This window comes from Phascolarctos cinereus, unplaced genomic scaffold (genome assembly GCF_003287225.1).
Source record: "Phascolarctos cinereus isolate Bilbo 61053 unplaced genomic scaffold, phaCin_HiC Scaffold_4;HRSCAF=312, whole genome shotgun sequence".
NCBI classification, from domain to species: Eukaryota; Metazoa; Chordata; class Mammalia; order Diprotodontia; family Phascolarctidae; genus Phascolarctos; species Phascolarctos cinereus.
In genome coordinates this window covers 544,796,470-544,813,049 of record NW_027555847.1, presented here as the reverse complement: position 1 = coordinate 544,813,049, position 16,580 = coordinate 544,796,470, and the positions used below count along the sequence as shown (strand labels likewise).

Sequence of the window (16,580 nt, the reverse complement as noted above, 5' to 3'; positions counted from 1 at the left end):
ATGCAACACAATGAATTAAGTTGTTGAAATGCACCAGGTTGGGTTGACATGGTTCCTTAGAACCAGGAGTGGTGACATTTAAGATGGTTTTAAGTGACATGGTGGCCAGGGTCCCAGAGAGGTATCTAGAGATATATGTATGACTGTAAAAGAGTGTGGAGTCCTCTCTGTTGCCCTCCTCCTCTTCCACATTCCCATCCCAGGCATTTTGCCCAAAGCAGAAATCTGTTTGATTTCACTAATCATTCTTTTGTCAGAAAATTCACATTAAAATGGTCAAACAGCTGGCTCCCTGTCATGCATGGAACTATTAGGTTATCGCCAGTCCTCTTCCTAATGAAAGGCATTGTAACTATCTCCCTGATAACCTCATCTCTTCTGCTCTCAAGGAAATAAAGGAACACGTAGCTCACCTCTTGAAGTAGAATGCCCAGCTCAGTCTCAGAACAAAGTTCAATAGTATCTTAACATAAAAACATTCTGTCTCTAATTATAGCTTTCTCACCCCTTGCCCAAAATCCGAGAAACAGAGGATTGTATCTTTAGAGCTGGTAGGTAGCTTGGAGGCCATCTAGTATAATTCTCTCATCTTACAAATAAGTGAATTTAGGACCAAAGAGGATGAACAACTTACCTATGGTCTCACAGGTAAATGACAAAGACAGGTTTTGAATTCCAGTCCTCTGACCCGAGTGAGAGTATTCTTTCCATGGTACCATGGGGCCTCCCAAAGCATCTCACCAAGAAAAGGTTAAAGTTTTTTTTAATCAGTTTTTTTTTTGGGGGGGGGTTGTCACCACTAATTGGTTGTTCCAAACTCTGTAGTTCCAGCCGTCTTCTTGATAAGTGGCTCATCTGCATAGTTACAGCCTCATGCATATCATCTAGGGTCCATTCAAACCTCATTTACATACCAGGTTGGTCCTAAGAGTGGATGTTGCATACAAACTACCCATATGTTGCCCGTGAAAGGAGAATACCAAGTTGGCTTTACAGAGTAATCAGTAATCACTACTGAGTAATTGTTGGCTAGTATTTGTTTTGCGCTTTAAAGTTTTCAAAACATTACAAATGCTACCCCATTTTATCCTCACAACAGCCCTAGAAGATAGGTGCTATTATTTCCCCAGTTTCACATATGAAGAAAGTAAGGCCAAAAGAGATTGACTTATCCAGGATCATGCAGCTAGTAAGTGTCTGAGGCCAGATTTGAATTCTTGACTCTAGGTCTGGTATTCATAAGACGGCTCACTGGCATGGAACCTTTCTTGTTATCTCAGCAGATCTTAAAAGTAGGAAATTGGGGGGGGGGGTGTTATAGTAGGCAAGGCCAGGCAGCTAAGGAGGCTAGTCCATCACTATTCAAATAGCTCATAGTTCACCTCTACCATTACTAAACAGATATGTGTACTTATACACATATATGTATATATGTGTGTGAATGCATAAGAGAAGCTAGGTGGTGCAGTGGATAGAGCACTGGGCCTGGAGTCAGGAAGATCTGAGTTCAAATCCAGCCTCAGACACTTATAAGTTGTGTGACTCTGGACAAGTCACTTAATCCCTATTTGCCTCAGTTCCTCATCTGTAAAATAGGGACACACTGGAAAAGGAAATAATAAACCACTCCATTATCTTTGCCAAGAAAACCCATGGACAATGTCCATGGAGCCAAATAGAGTTGGACATGACTGAACAACAACAAATGTGTATTTATATACGTGTGTATATATGGAAAGAGTGATGGGGGGGAGGAGAGAGAGGAAGAGGGAAAGGGAGAGGGAGGGAGGGAGGGAGAGGGGGGAGAGACAGATAGACAGAGAGAGAAAGAGATTAAAATATTAAAACTGCACTAAGACTTTTGGGACACCCTGGGTATACGTGGAGCTCTTCAGCTCTAGTCTTCTCCATTCTTCTATAAATGCCCTGCAGAACTACAGGGGTCCTGACCTATCTTCCTCCTATTCAACCTTCCTCCCTCTCTACTTCTTCCACTCCATGGGGATAAGCTATAAAACACACATCTTACATCCAGTTGGAATTCTATATGATGCCATACATCCCAACCAGAAACAGAGGCAACTAGTAAAACACAAAAGTAGACTTGACTGAGTCTTTATTATACCACTAATCTTCACTGGGCATTATCCTTTAAAGAGACAGACACACTAAAGGAAGAACATAATCAAAGTCTACTTAAGTTTTAAGTCACTCCTGAGAAGTACTGTGTCCTGTAGGTTTTACTTCTATTAACTCCTAGAGGTTTTAAATAAGTCATTCACCCTTCATAAGTCAATAGAGACCCAAAGATTTAGAGCTAGAACCATAGAAGTCATACAATGCAACTCATCATTTTAGAGACGTGGAAACCGAGGCCCAAGGAAGCAGCATGACTTAAGGTCACATAGTAAGTGACAGAAGCAGTAAGTGAAGTTAAGACTGCTGACTCTGAAGCCTGTGCTTTACTCTACCACTACACCTAGTTGCATGCTGGGCTCGGAGTCAGGAAGACTCATCTTCACGAGTTCAAATCTAGGCTCAGACAATAGCTGTGTGACCTTGGGCAAGTCACTTTACCCTGTTTGCCTTGGTTTCCTCATCTGTAAAAAGAGCTGGAGAAGGAAATGGCAAACCACTCCAGTATCTCTACCCAGAAACCCCCAAATGGGGTCAAAAAGAATTGGACATGACTGAACAACACCAATCTGCCTCATAGGAAGAGTGATAACCACTACATTCTTGGTGAAATATTGTAAAGAGACTAATGATGCCTAAAAGCTTTGAATTTCTAAAAAGAAAGGTGTTAAATATATGCAGCATATTCCCATGATCTCTGTGTTTTCTATACTTCCTAAGAAAAACTACAATAAATCTACATAAATCTATGTCCTCAGCTTTTACTGAAAATGCTGTTTCTCTGCAGTAACATGACTTTACTTTCATTTCTCCTCTGTACCAGTCTTCTTTCCTTTCTCAGTACACTATCTTTTCCACTCAGCAATAGCACACTTTCATTCACTAAAAACTGAAGTAGGAGAGAGGAGGGAAATCTCTGTAGTTATTTAGGCTAGCTAAACTACTGGCATTTTCACCACTTTTTCCACCTACCAAGGTGGAAACTTGAAATGTCAGACTGGCCATGGTGCACTAATGTCTCTCCATCGACATTTCCTCACATCATGTGGAGACCTGAGTAGGTATTAATTGGCATCAAGTGTGTGGCTACAAATATTACTTTAATATCATTCACATATGTTCAACTAAAGTGCTTAGCTTTTCAGCATGCTTCCTCCTGACTCCATTTCACTGATTTTTGGCATTGAAAACCAACCATTTGTTTCTGTGGCCTCCCTTTCCTCTCTCCCTGTTCATTTATCTCAATGGAATAACACACAAACACTGTAAGCCCTGATGAGGGCCCTTTCTAACTTGTATTTTTTCCAAATAACAGGGTTGGGGAGACCAGTTTCATGATTGGGGGCAAAGAAAAGAAAAGAAACACTGTATACATATTCTATACAACCTGGAGCTCTAGGCCAGATGAAGAGATTCTCATCTCTAATGCAGTCCTTGAAAGTTAGTGACTTATCATAAAAAAAAAAAACTTTCAAAGTTTATTAGATAAAACCTATGACAGAAAGAAAAAGCAAATCCCCCCCAAAAAAAACTTATCTGGGTTTTTTTAATCTCTAGTTTTCTGTAGACAGAAAGTAGTGACAGAAGGTAGATGTTATGTCTGCCTCCTTGCTACCAATGAGGCTTACTGGTCAAAGACCTCATCCTCAATGTTCTAACCCCAAAGCAAAGTAAACCGTTTTTTTTTTCAAAATGTTTATGAGGTGGGGAAATGCCACACTGAGTCACCATTAAAGGAGCCAAATTCTACCCTTAGATGTATGCAGGAAAAGTACTAAAGTCAACATGAGCTGCAGACATTCATCTGAGGGTAAAATTTGGCTCAGGAATCGTGGGCTCATTTTACATAGCCCTTTGCTGTCTGACTGTTGCCTCTGTGCTCCTCTCTTCACTTAGAATTTGCTCACCAGCTTGACCATGTTTATTATTCTGAATGATAACAAGACCATGTGGCATTTCTCATACACAAAGCAGTGAGGAAAATAAACTGCCCACTCCTTTCAGTCTCTTTATGAAGCTGGGATGTGGGATGGACACACACACACACACACACACACACAAAATTACCGAGTTGGAGGGCTTTCAGAGCTCAAGTTCATAGCTGAACGGGAATCCTCTTCACAGCATTCTAAACAAGTAGTTATCTAGCCTCTACTTAAAAAGATTCTCCTATTTCTTTTGCTCAAGAGAAAATGAGAGAGGGAGGACCATTTGAGCTATTTTACTCTTTTAGAGAGATGCCCTTTGTGGGACAAACTTTGGAATGAGACATTTAAAAAAGGTTGAATATAGCTGACTCATAGAAAATATCAATTAATGATACTTTTTAAAAAAAAACTATATTTAGCACTTTTACCAGATGTATGTGTATATACACATATATGCATATTTATGAAGGCAGCTAGATAGTACAATGGGCAGAGTGCTAGACCCAGAGCCAGTCAATAAATATTTATGAAGTACTTACTATGTGCCAGGCACTATGCTACATGCTGAGTTCAGATCTGGCCTCCAATATCTGCTAGCTATGGGAACCCTGGATAAGTCACTTGATCTGTATCTGCTTCAATTTCCTTATCTGTAAGATGTGGATGATAATAGCACCTACCTCCTAGGGTTGTTGTGAGGATAAAATGAGATCATATTTGTAAAGTGCTTTGCAAACCTTAAAGTATTATATAAATGCTAGTATTATCATTATTAATATCATATGATACATAGCATGAATAGTTTCTTTTTTATGTGTGATCCTTAATTGTGTCAAATAAACCAAAAATTTCCTAATCCAGGCCTTATCTTTTTAGATAGCAAGAGTCAAGCTCTTAGAATTAATAAAGCAAAACAAAAAGGAAAGAGTGGAGAGGAGATATAACATCAGAAATTAGGTACATGGTAGTAATCTCTGGATGATCACTGCAACAGTAAACTGAAACTACAAGACTTAGCCAAAAACCATGTTATGATCTTATTTTTAAGCAAAAGCTAGAAGCACTGGTCCTATAATGGTTGAGGGAGATACCTCCAAATAGTATCCATCAGGTGAATTGACTAGGGGGTTGTCTAAATCACTGGGTAAATGTAGACAAAGTCTGAACAAGGTTTAACCTCAGGTAAGTGGTCAAATTCACAGCTTTGCCAGTGTCCACTAAATAAATCTTAATCCTTTCCTAGTCCTAGGCTTGTGCATTCATACATAGCCCTGGGTTATCAGCTACAAGGTGGGATTCAGGATAGTTTCATATATAAGGCTGACATAGGACTATAAGGATAGCTTGGTACTATGGTTTATTTTTTGGCACCTACCTGGCCGTGGTTTATAGAGCAGATTGTGATCATATAATCATAAAGCAAAAAATGATCTTAGCTATTATCTAGTCTACACCCATCTTTTTATAGAAGAGAAAACTGAGATCCAGAAAGCTTTAAGTGACTGCTCTTAAGTTCCCTAAGGTAAATCAGTGGACTGAGTCCAGCTTTGATTTTCACTACTTTAAACTTTGGCTTCTGTTTAGTTGTTTCAGTCATGTCCAACTATTCCTGACCTCTTTGGGGTTTTCTTTCCACATACTGGAGTGACTTGCCATTTTCTTCTCCAGCTCATTTTACAGATGAGTAAATTGAGGCCAAGAGGGTAAAGTGATTTGCCCAGGGTCACACAGCTAGTGTCTGAGGCCAGATTTGAACTCAGGAATATAGGTCTTCCTGACTCCAAGCCCAGCATTCTATCCACTGTGCCACCTAGCTGCCTGGAGAAAAAAAACCTTTGACTTAGACTATGGCTAAAAAGTAAATGACATATGGCCAAAGTATTGTGAGTTTCTCACAATAATCCTGACAAATATTAAAATTTACTCTCTGGAGACCTGTCACTTGGAAATTTAAAAAAAATCTTCAGATTGTCAGGTAAACTTTGCTTTCCTTTCATTCTCTTTTTCTCTATCCTAAAGCACACTAAGAATGTAAACAGCACCATGGGAGCCCCTCAAATCCATCAAAAGAAGCCATGAAGGTAAAAGAAAGGACCACTTCATCCACTTTCCCTCAGTGATCCATACTGCCACCGTCTGGAAAGTTAGACGAATTCCCAGGGTGGTCCAAAGCATCTTCTTCTAAATTCAATGATTTGATTTTCTGGCTTCTGATTTTGATGTAATCTCTTTATGATTTGTAAAGGATCTATGAGCCAAGAGTAATAGAAAATGTATAGGGATAGACAAACCAAGAAGAAAAGTAGCCAGTGACCTGACTTTCTCACAAGGACTATATTGTCTTAGATACCAATCTGCCTTCCCAACATTACCTACTTAGCAGAAGCAGAAGCTTGTCTCCAAGTTCAGCATGTATGGTTTTTTTTAGGTACAAAAGTCTGGTTCAACCAAAAGAGCCTGGAGAGAAACATCACATGGTACTCTAATTCTTTGCTAAACATATTAAAGAGAAAGCCAGCACCTAGAATACTATTTCTAAAAACAAAGACAATCCAAACACCTAGACTGCTTATGATATGAAAGGATCATTGTGGAAAGAAGGAAACATGAGAAGAGAAAAAAGAAGGCAAGAGAAGAAAGGAAGGATAAGAATAGAAGCAAAAGCTACACTTGTTTTCTCTCCAAAGATAGCATATGGAACACCAAAAAGTGCAAATTTCAGGTGACATGTCAGAACAAACAAACCTTCCTGTCTTGAAAAAATACTGATACCTGTACAATAGGGTGTCCTCCTGCAGATGCCTTCACAGCCCCTCGACTTCCTTCAGTCTCATAATGAGCTCTGTGGTGGGATTTGGGCTGCACTTCGATCCTAAGTTCATAAGGTCCTGAGTGAGATGGCAGCTGCCAATCAAGGGCAGGCAGAGACGGGCTGAAATGGAAGACAAAAGAGCATTAAATATTAACGACTAGTGTATTAACGCAAACCACAAGTATCTGAATCTATTACTTTGGGGGCCAGGATTATCAGTCCATCCTTCACCATCTTACATTAAAAATTTCCATCAATAAGGATAATGTCCTGACATAAGTAATTTAAAGGTCTTCGTAAAAAGCCAATGGCTACTTTAGGATGATATATGGGGAAAGCCTTGTCAATGCTTCAATCTCTATAAGGTTTTTAAATAAAATGGAAATATTTTCTAAATCCAGCCTTAAAGTGTTTCCTTCTCTTGATGCTAGATTTACATCAATTATTTAACCTCAAAATAAAAATCAATTCCAGAATGATATGTAGACAGTTTTAAAACCACAGAAGTACAATCTTTGGGCTGAGTAAGGAGAACTATATTCTAATCCTGATTCTATCAATAATTAGCTGAATAATCTTAGATAGGTCATTTAATCTCTATGGCCTCATTTTCCTCATCTGCAAAATTAGGGTATTGAACTTTATTAAATGTTCTTAACCTGGGGTCCAAGAACTTTAAAAAAAGTGTTCAATAACTGTAGCTCAACGTAATTGGTTTCCTTTGTAATCCTGTGTATTTTATGTACTTAAAATGTTATTCTGAGAAGATATCTATAGGTTTCATCACATTGTCAAAAAAGGACATGATGCAAAAGAGGTTAAGAATTCCTGGACTAAATTGTCTCTAAGGTACCTTTCTAAATTTCTGATTCCATAGAAGGATGATTAAGAATGAAAAACAACAATTTAAAGAATTTTTTAATTGTAGTTCACAAATCAGGATGAGCAAGATACACATTTAGCTGTTATACACATTTAATAAGCAAATTCCTAATTCCTGTGCTACAGTATGTTTTTGTTATCTTTTTATTCAAAAAGAAAAACTACAACAAAAATTACATGCCTTTACAGACAAAAAAATTCTCTGAATATCACATTGGTATTTTTCTGTGAGACCCTCTCTGTGTAGAAGGATTAGCTATGATCTTACTGGTAACAAATGAAAAAAAGCAAAGGAGATGATGCAATCTCAACTGAATTCTCAAGTCCCTTCCTGACTCCAACACACACCAATCTTTCATCACCACATCCTACTCTCTTGAAATCTAGATCTAAAAAAGAACCAAAAGTTGAATGGAACATCAACTCTTACGTTCATCTCCCAAAAACTGAGGGTGGTGGTACCTATGAAAGTAGTTGTCATTGACACACACACTTTGGAGTTGGGACCGAGGGAGAGGTATGACTAGTATTTGGTCTGTTCCTGTCAACATTGTAGAGGTGGCAACCTTAGTATGGGGTTGCTGCCTTTTTGCAGCTAAGTTTCTATTAGTTTAATTTCCTTTCTTCCTCAAATCTCATTTTGCCTTCAAGTCTTATAAAGGGAGGTTTTTTTAAAAAAAGAGTTGCAACCTTTAAGCCCTATGTAAATATTAGCTGTTATAATAATAGGTTCTCTTGGGGCACCACCAGCACCTTACTCTGCTTCCCAGGAGTTAGACAGAACACTGAGTAAGACTGAAAATAAGTCTACACAACTGCAGAAGAAATACAATTGGCTGAGAAAGATGGTCAATCCAGTTCATACTGGTTCATAAAGACCATTCCATGAAATGCATGAACTGATACTTCTTGACATTCACAGAGCCATGAGGATTGGCCACAGGAAAACAGAACAAAATTTTTTATTCTTTTCCATTTCTGCTGCACTTTCATAACCTGGCCTTGGATATGCTACTTACAGCATCCCTTAGTTAGTTAGAATCCACTAATACAACTATGGAGCCAAAACATGAATTTGATTCCCCAAGTAGAAACAAAGAAGGAATAGCCACTTGGAAAAAATTAATTCCTCCAAACAGAAGAGTCAGTCAGTCAACAAGTATCTATTAAGCACTTACTTAAGGAGTAAGGCACTGTGCTAAGCACAAGGCATACAAAGAAAGGCAAAAATAATCTCTGTCCTCAACAAACTTATATTCTAATGAGAGAAACAGCATGTAAATAACTAGGTACCGACAAGACATATATGGCAGATGGAGATCAGTTTCAGAGGGAAAGGTGTTTGGGCTGAGAGAATTAGGACAAGCCTCCTGAAGAAGGCTGTATTTGAGCTATCTTGAAGGAAGGAAGGAAAACTGAGAGATGGATGGAGGCGAGGATCAGCCTGTGAGTGCATAAGTCAAGAACCAGAAGATGTGGTATCGTGAGGAACAGTGAGAAGACCAGTGTAGGTGGATGACAGAGTACATAGGGGAGAGAAGAATATAAGAAACCTTGGAAGGAAGAACAGGGTCATGTTGTGAAGGGCTTCAAATGCCAAACATAACATTTTGTATTTTATTCTAAAGGCAATAAGGAGCCAACTGGAGGTTGAATATAGGTAGGGGGTTAGGGAGAGGGGAGTAATATGGTCAGACCTGTGCTTTAGGAACATCAACTTTGGCTACTAAGTGAAGGATGGATCTGTATGGAGAGAGCCTTGAGGCCAAGAAGCTATTTGGGATACAAAATATATCAAATCAAACAAGTATCTCACTCCACATGATGGTGCACATTGCCATCTCCATGCTCTTGATTCACACCGAATTCCTTATTGCGCTGAAGTTACTACCACACAGTTTATATTATCACTCCCCTCCTTGTAAATTTCCATGCTGTCTAGACAATAATATCCAATTGCCTTCCAATATGGCCCCAAAATATTTTTCCTGCTTTTCTTCTCACTAGTCCCCCACTATATGTATTCTATCCTATTACCTCAATACATTACATATTCTGGTGCCTCTAAGTCTTTGCTTATACTATTCCCTCTGTCATAAATGTCCTCCTTTCCTCTTTACCTAAATCTACTGGTCAAAACCCTACTTTACCCATCCCTCAAGGTCCAGTACAAATACCACATCCTTCATGAAGCTTCCCCTGAGCCCCCTCAACTATATACAAAACCTCCTCTTCTAAAACCCCATAACACTTTTCACACCTATGATGTAGCATGTTTTACCTTATACTAGAATTACTCCCTCTACCATTTGAATTTTCTCCTTTAGGGCAGAAATTGTGACTTAGTCATCTTCATATCTCTCTACTACCTAAAACAATGACTAGCATACAGCTGACACTTTATATATTCATCTGTTTGAATGGAATCAAATTGCATTGAATTCTAATTACTTCACTCTGGTTTTGTTTCACTGAATACATTGTAAACTCCTTGAGGTCGGGTTCTATGTCTTATACTTTATGTACATCCCCACAATATTTAATATCTAATACCATTCTGAGGACATAGTAGGCACTCGATAAGTAGCTATAGAGACAAGTAGACTAGTAGGAGAAGGAAATGGCAAACCACTCCAGTATCCTTGCCAAGGAAAGCCCAAATGGGGTCATAAAGAGTTGAACACAATTGAAAAATGACCGAACAACATCAAAATCTGTATGTCTGAAAAATTGTGTTTAAAACAAGGATTTGGATCAAAACAAACTTTAAGCATTAAAAAAGGACACCAACTTATTTAACTCTGAATCAAACCTAAATAATACCTTTTTACTAAGTAGTAAATAGCACCAAAAGTTGTTTGTTGCTGCTGTTGTTTAAAGGAAAAAAATTGTTCAAACTAAAATCAAACCTAAATATTTTCAAAAACAACCGAACACCCAACTATTCTTTTAACCTACCTGACATATCATTCACTTCCCATCTCTGGTGTATTTGAATTTATATAAATTGAATCCTGTTTTAAATGCACTAAGGAAGTTCCACAAAGTAAAGTTAACCTGAAAGTTAACACCTTTACAAATCTGGAGTCTCATTTACAGTACAGAGATTCCTTAGAGCACAGCACACCTGTGTGGCCATGAAAGCTTATTTTAAGGAATGGATGCTATTTCTCCAACAAGCTATTTCCATGGCACTCTTGCACTGAATCCTGGAAAAGACTACAGAAATGGTGGGTTTCATAGACTGTATTCATTCAGAATATTTGAAAAAATGAATAGAGTCTGGAGGTAATTCCTAAACTTGGGGCATCCATTTGACACACTTGTCGATGCAATTACACTACAAAGATTCTTTTAGGAAAATCAGCACTATGCCTAGGAGCTAAGGAGTTCTCTATACCATGTACTAACAAATATATAAAATATGTAAAAACAAAACACCAGGCAAGCAATCGTTTGCTATTATGTAGCCCAAAAAGCTGGTTGGCTAATTGGATTTTTCCACTTTTAATCTGGCCATTTGGGGCTTGTAGAAACACAGCTTGAGCATCTTTTGCTATAATTACTGAGGTATAAAGTTTGTTCTTCACAATCTTAGAATGAAATAAAAGGATCAGGATGATCAGACTCTGTCTGGCAAATCACAGGATTATGAGGTTTGGGTACAAAAGAAGTCATATATTCAGAATATATACACATATTTGTATAGCCAAGATTATGAAATCCTAATGTGGGTGTCTGCCAAATCTGATTGAAGTCAGCCCTCGGAAATCAAGAGTGAGCTTCATTTTATAAAAGAAAAGTACTTATGGGTTTTTTTTCCTTTGGGTTGAGTGTGTTTTTTAAACAGATGTTTTCCTTTTATTCCTGGATCTAGTCTTCTCTACTCTAAATAAAATAGTATCAGATTAAAATGCTTTCATACCAATAACCCAGCTGTGCACTCTTTGCTTTTAACTGTGACTTACTGATTTCTAAGGGAACATCCTCATGCTAAACAACTAAAGGATCAAGCTTATTAGTGAAATAAAATGCTTTAATTTACACTTGGTCATTAGGAACTATGTTTTTTCATCAAAAACAAAAAATAGGACTAACAGATTATCTCATCTCGTTTTTAAATTTTTAGGTAAAATCTACACAAAGGCCACCATCCAGATAAACGAGGCAATTACCTAGCTGGGTTTTTTTAGCTGTGTAAACACAACTTAAGTAAACAATTTAAAAGTATATTACAATCACATGAACAATAAAGGTGTGATAAATGTGCTTTTATGTATACATAGTACACATCATAGGCTGCTTAGGTGTGGCATAGAGATGTCCATGAGGAATAACAGTGACCATCATATCTGGCCCTACAATCCATCATCAGTGTCATAGTAAGTTCTGGCCAGTATTAAATAACAATTAAATGACAGTTTTCCTGGTGAAGGAAATGCTGTGATGTATTTAACAGTTTCATGGGCTGTGGCTGTCAAAGGTATTTCCTATTTGAGGTTATCTTCATCATACAATTAATTTCCTGTAGCAATGCCTGGCTAAAGGAAAAGTAACTGAGGAAAAGGCTTAGTTAGGGACAGTGGAGAGAGAAAATAATCTATTATAACGGTAGAGCCTACCTTTCTGAAGAGGCGAGTGAAAATGAGTTTGTCTTAAAAGAATCAAGAGCTACAGAATTATTACAACTTTTCCAGATATGCATGTACTTCCTACAACAGGGAGTTACATTGTAGCACATTCTTTAAATTATTCCCAGATAAGATAGAAGCATTATAATAAGTTATTGTTATGTAATTATAAATATTTCTAAACATCTCTTTTCACAAGGTTTTGGAATCTGTATTTGGAGCGTCTGTGCTCACTTTTTTTATTTGGGGGTGATCTATTATATGCTGTCAGTACTAAAGAAGGAAACTCTCTTCCGCCACCCCCATAACTGGGAAATGAATCAAACAACTAATAAGTAATGGAGTAATGGGATTCATCTAATAAATGTGACAAATAAAAGATACACAATTAGGTCACCTCCCATTCATCGCCTGTTAGCACTATGCAGTGAAAGGAACTTGGCTCAGTTGATTCCAAGGAGAAAAAAGGTTCAGTTCTTCATAGCATAAGGTCATATTAATTTCCCTAACTAAAAAGAACTATAAAATATTTTCACTTGCAATCACAGGCTCATAGATGGAATTTAGAACTGGAAAGGACCTTAGAAATCAACCAGTCTAACCTAATCATTTTACAGCTGAGGCAAAGACTTCCAGGGAAGTAAAGTGTTTTGGCCAAGTTCACAAAGACAGTTTAGCAGTAAAGTCAGTATTCTATGCACTCAAATTCCAAATCCAGAGTGCAATTTCATAATGCCTCTACAAAAAGGGATAATTTTACACTTTGTTCACTCTTATAAAGTTGTACGTTTTCCAAGAAATGACAATTTGAGTGTTTGTGTATCTGGATGTATGGCCATGTATCCTTGGAAGTAAGAAATGTATCGCATCAGAAGTCAGGAGTTTGACAATTTACATTTTGAAATTTTAATGGGCCAAATACAACTAAAAAAATTGACCTTCTTTTCTATTCAGATTGGAGGATTGTAGCCTCTTACCAGTTTGTGATATATTTTACCACCCCTACTACCACTAAGGAATCAATCCAGTTCCTTCTTTAAACTCAGCAGTCTCAAGTCCATAATGACCATACTTATATATAGGGGAAAGAGGAAGGAAATTCTTCTATTATTGATGGACTTTCCTAGGATGGATTTGACCACTTTAGTCAGTGTTAGGTTTGCAAGAAGTCAGAGAATTAAGCCCAGGAATAATAGTAATTCAGTCATATAAAGTCATCTTCAGGTTTATTAAGCCTATATTCAAGAAGTCAGGAATGAGAAGAATGGTTAGCTGGGGTATGCACCTCCAAAAAAAACACTTTAAAAAATAAAGAAATATTTCTAAGTTATAGAAAGTGTCATTACAAATGTCCAGTCTCTATGATTTGGTCACATCTATCTTATCCAATAAGACAGAATTTCCCCTCTTTCAGAAAACAGTGTTACTAAGAACTAAACATTAGGAAACCATACAGATGAAGAGATAAATGTTGTTGAGGCCCTTAAGATTCTAGTCTGTTGGCCGACAACAATTAAAAAAAAAAACAGCATTTTAACCATCCTCTGCAGCATATTGGCAAACCCACACTATATAATGATTATCTTCAACTGATCCTGTATATATCTTATTGTTCATAGTTGTTTGAATGTTGTATCCCATTAGATTTTACGTTCTTTGACAGCAGGGACAGTCTTTTACATCCCTTTGTATCCCCAATATTTAGTACCCTTCAAGGAACATAATAGATACTTTATAAATCCTGATTGACTGGCTAACCAAAAATAGTACATGAAAACAATTTCCTCTAAGAGATAGTAAACTAATGTCAACACCAGCAGAAGAAATCAAAATCATGTGAGAACAAGATGAAGTACATATCATTCTCACATCCTGATCTGCTACTGTACTGAATTTGTCCCAAAGTATTTTCAGAAGATGAACTCATATCTCAATTTGTTATTCGGTCATTTTTCAGTCATGTCCCATTCTTTGTGACTCCATGTGGGGTTCTCTCTGCAAAGATAGTGGAGAGGTTTGCCATTTCCTTCTCCAGTTCATTTTACAGGTCACGGAACTGAGGCAAAGAGGGTTAAGTACTTGCCCAGGGTCACTCAGCTAGTAAGTATCTGAGGCCAGATTTTAACCCATGAAGATCAGTCTTCCAGACTCCCAGGCTCCATTCACTGTGCCACCTAGCTGCTCCACACCAAAAAGTACATTTCAATACTTTTAGTTAAGTACCAGAAGCAGTTATTTTGCCCACCTGCCCACAGAATGTTAAATATAAAAGAATAATATAATATATAGAAGAATAATAGAAGAATAGTAACTTGTTCCAAGACTGTTCTTATCTGATTTCTATTGAAAAAGATTAGAATAAGGTTATCATAAAAATTAATAACACTGTAGCAGTGCGTATGTCTAGAGAAATGAAGGGCAAGACAATGCGGCAGCAGCTAAATTCAAATTCTTATTTTGTCTTCTTCCTAAAATTTCTGTCAATTTGTTTTTACCAGCTGGGGCGTGGTAGACAGATTTCTCAAAAGTATCCTTCTTTGTTCAATCTTTGTCCTTAGTTGTCCACTTAAACTAGGGCCCATTGTGAATATTTGCTGGACACACATTATATGGGTGGAGAGCACAGAACGATGTACTTTACAGTAGCTCAGATAACCAAGCAAGGAGGGTAGAGGGATTAGCCAGGTGCCATGGGAGATCAGATGATAACATCTGGTAGTCTTCCATCTTATATGAAGGATTAAAACCAGTTATTTTCATATCATCCAAGTGGTATAAGTAGTTGTGTCATTCTTCCCAACTGGCTGTCCCCTAGGATGGAGGAGGCCTGGGGGTTGAAGAAGAGTCCTTGCCTTCTTTTCAGTCCTCCCCCAATGCCTAGGACCACTCCATCACCATTAGAGTGACCAGATGCCCTCCTCACTTAAGTTCCTGCACAACTCCTGCAACCATAAGATCCCATCCCGTGGCAATCCAGACTCCATGGGACAGGTGATGTTTGCAATCATCAGTCACCTAGAGCACCTCTTCCCTCTTACTTCTCCCAACTCCCAGGCAGCTTAGACTTCCGGATGCATCTGAGAAGAGCAATGTGACTAATGACTCATATCCTTTGAATAGGATGGGACTTACCAACACTGATCCTTCAAATGAAATGGAAGGCCACCAAACTTTACCATCTACCCTGCCACTGGCTCCTAAGTTCCTTTAGGCCTTAGCAACTGACGTAGCTTTCTGCCCTCTGAACCTTTTAACACTGTTATCTGACCTACTGATGCTCCCTAAGGATACCCAGGCCTTTCTGTATGCTCTGCAGTTACACTTTTGGTACTTCTTTTCTGGTCTTTTCCATCCCATCTAAGTTGGAGATGAACTCTTATGTGTCATCTCCCACAACTGGAATACAAGCTCTTTAAGACAATGAACTGGGCATGCTTTTTCAATTTGTATGTCCAGAGCTTGGAACATTTCTTTGCACATAGTAAGCACTTAACAAATTTTTTTTATTCATTCATTCAATTTCAGTTTGCATTCATAGTATGAAGGAGACATGGCTTTAGTTAAAGATGTTAGAATCTTAAAATGTTAGAGCTGAAAGTTTCCTTGGAGATCATCTAGTCCAATCCCACCTTTCTACAAATGAGGAAACTGAGGCCGGAGACTGTGAGCTCCTTGAAAGTAGAGACTGTTTTTGCCCTTTTTTGTTTCCCCAGTGCTTAGCACAATTCCTGACAAATAGTAGGTGCTTAAAAATGCTAGTTGACTGACTAATTGAGGCTCAAAGATATGAAGAAAAGCTTGCTAGTGTCAGAGAACTGGAACTTGGGTGAATGAAATTTGGACAGTGGCTTGTGGTCCTTGGATTTCAAAGAAATAAAGACTGATCAATTAGTGTAGAGAGTTAACTCACTTCTCTGTTTACCACTGAGTCTCCCTTTCATGGGAAGCTCTCCTTGTGCGAAAATTCCAAGTATATTTATTTTGGCAGGTATTTGTTTTCTCTTACACTGATGATATGAGGAGCTTTGAGAAAAAGGTGGAATTTAGTATTAAAGGAGAGCTGCGGCACCAGGCAATGTCTAAAAGGCCAGTATAAATGTAAAAGGTCAAATAAAATTCTTCTGCTCAATTTCTTTTTTTTTTTTTTTGTCTAGGCAATGGGGTTAAGTGTCTTGCCCAGGGTCACACAGC

At 38.0% G+C, this 16,580-nt stretch overlaps 1 protein-coding gene across 4 annotated transcripts in view; it reads right to left on the bottom strand.

The window, feature by feature from the left end:
- The window catches only part of NFATC1 (nuclear factor of activated T cells 1), a 204,300-nt gene that overhangs the window by 140,551 nt on the left and 47,169 nt on the right, over nucleotides 1-16,580 (bottom strand). For all 4 annotated transcript variants that reach the window (XM_020986909.2, XM_020986910.2, XM_020986911.2 and 1 more), the window contains exon 3: nucleotides 6,837-6,996. In XM_020986909.2, the coding sequence (XP_020842568.1) occupies nucleotides 6,837-6,996 (160 nt within the window). The remainder of the gene's footprint in view (nucleotides 1-6,836; nucleotides 6,997-16,580) is intronic.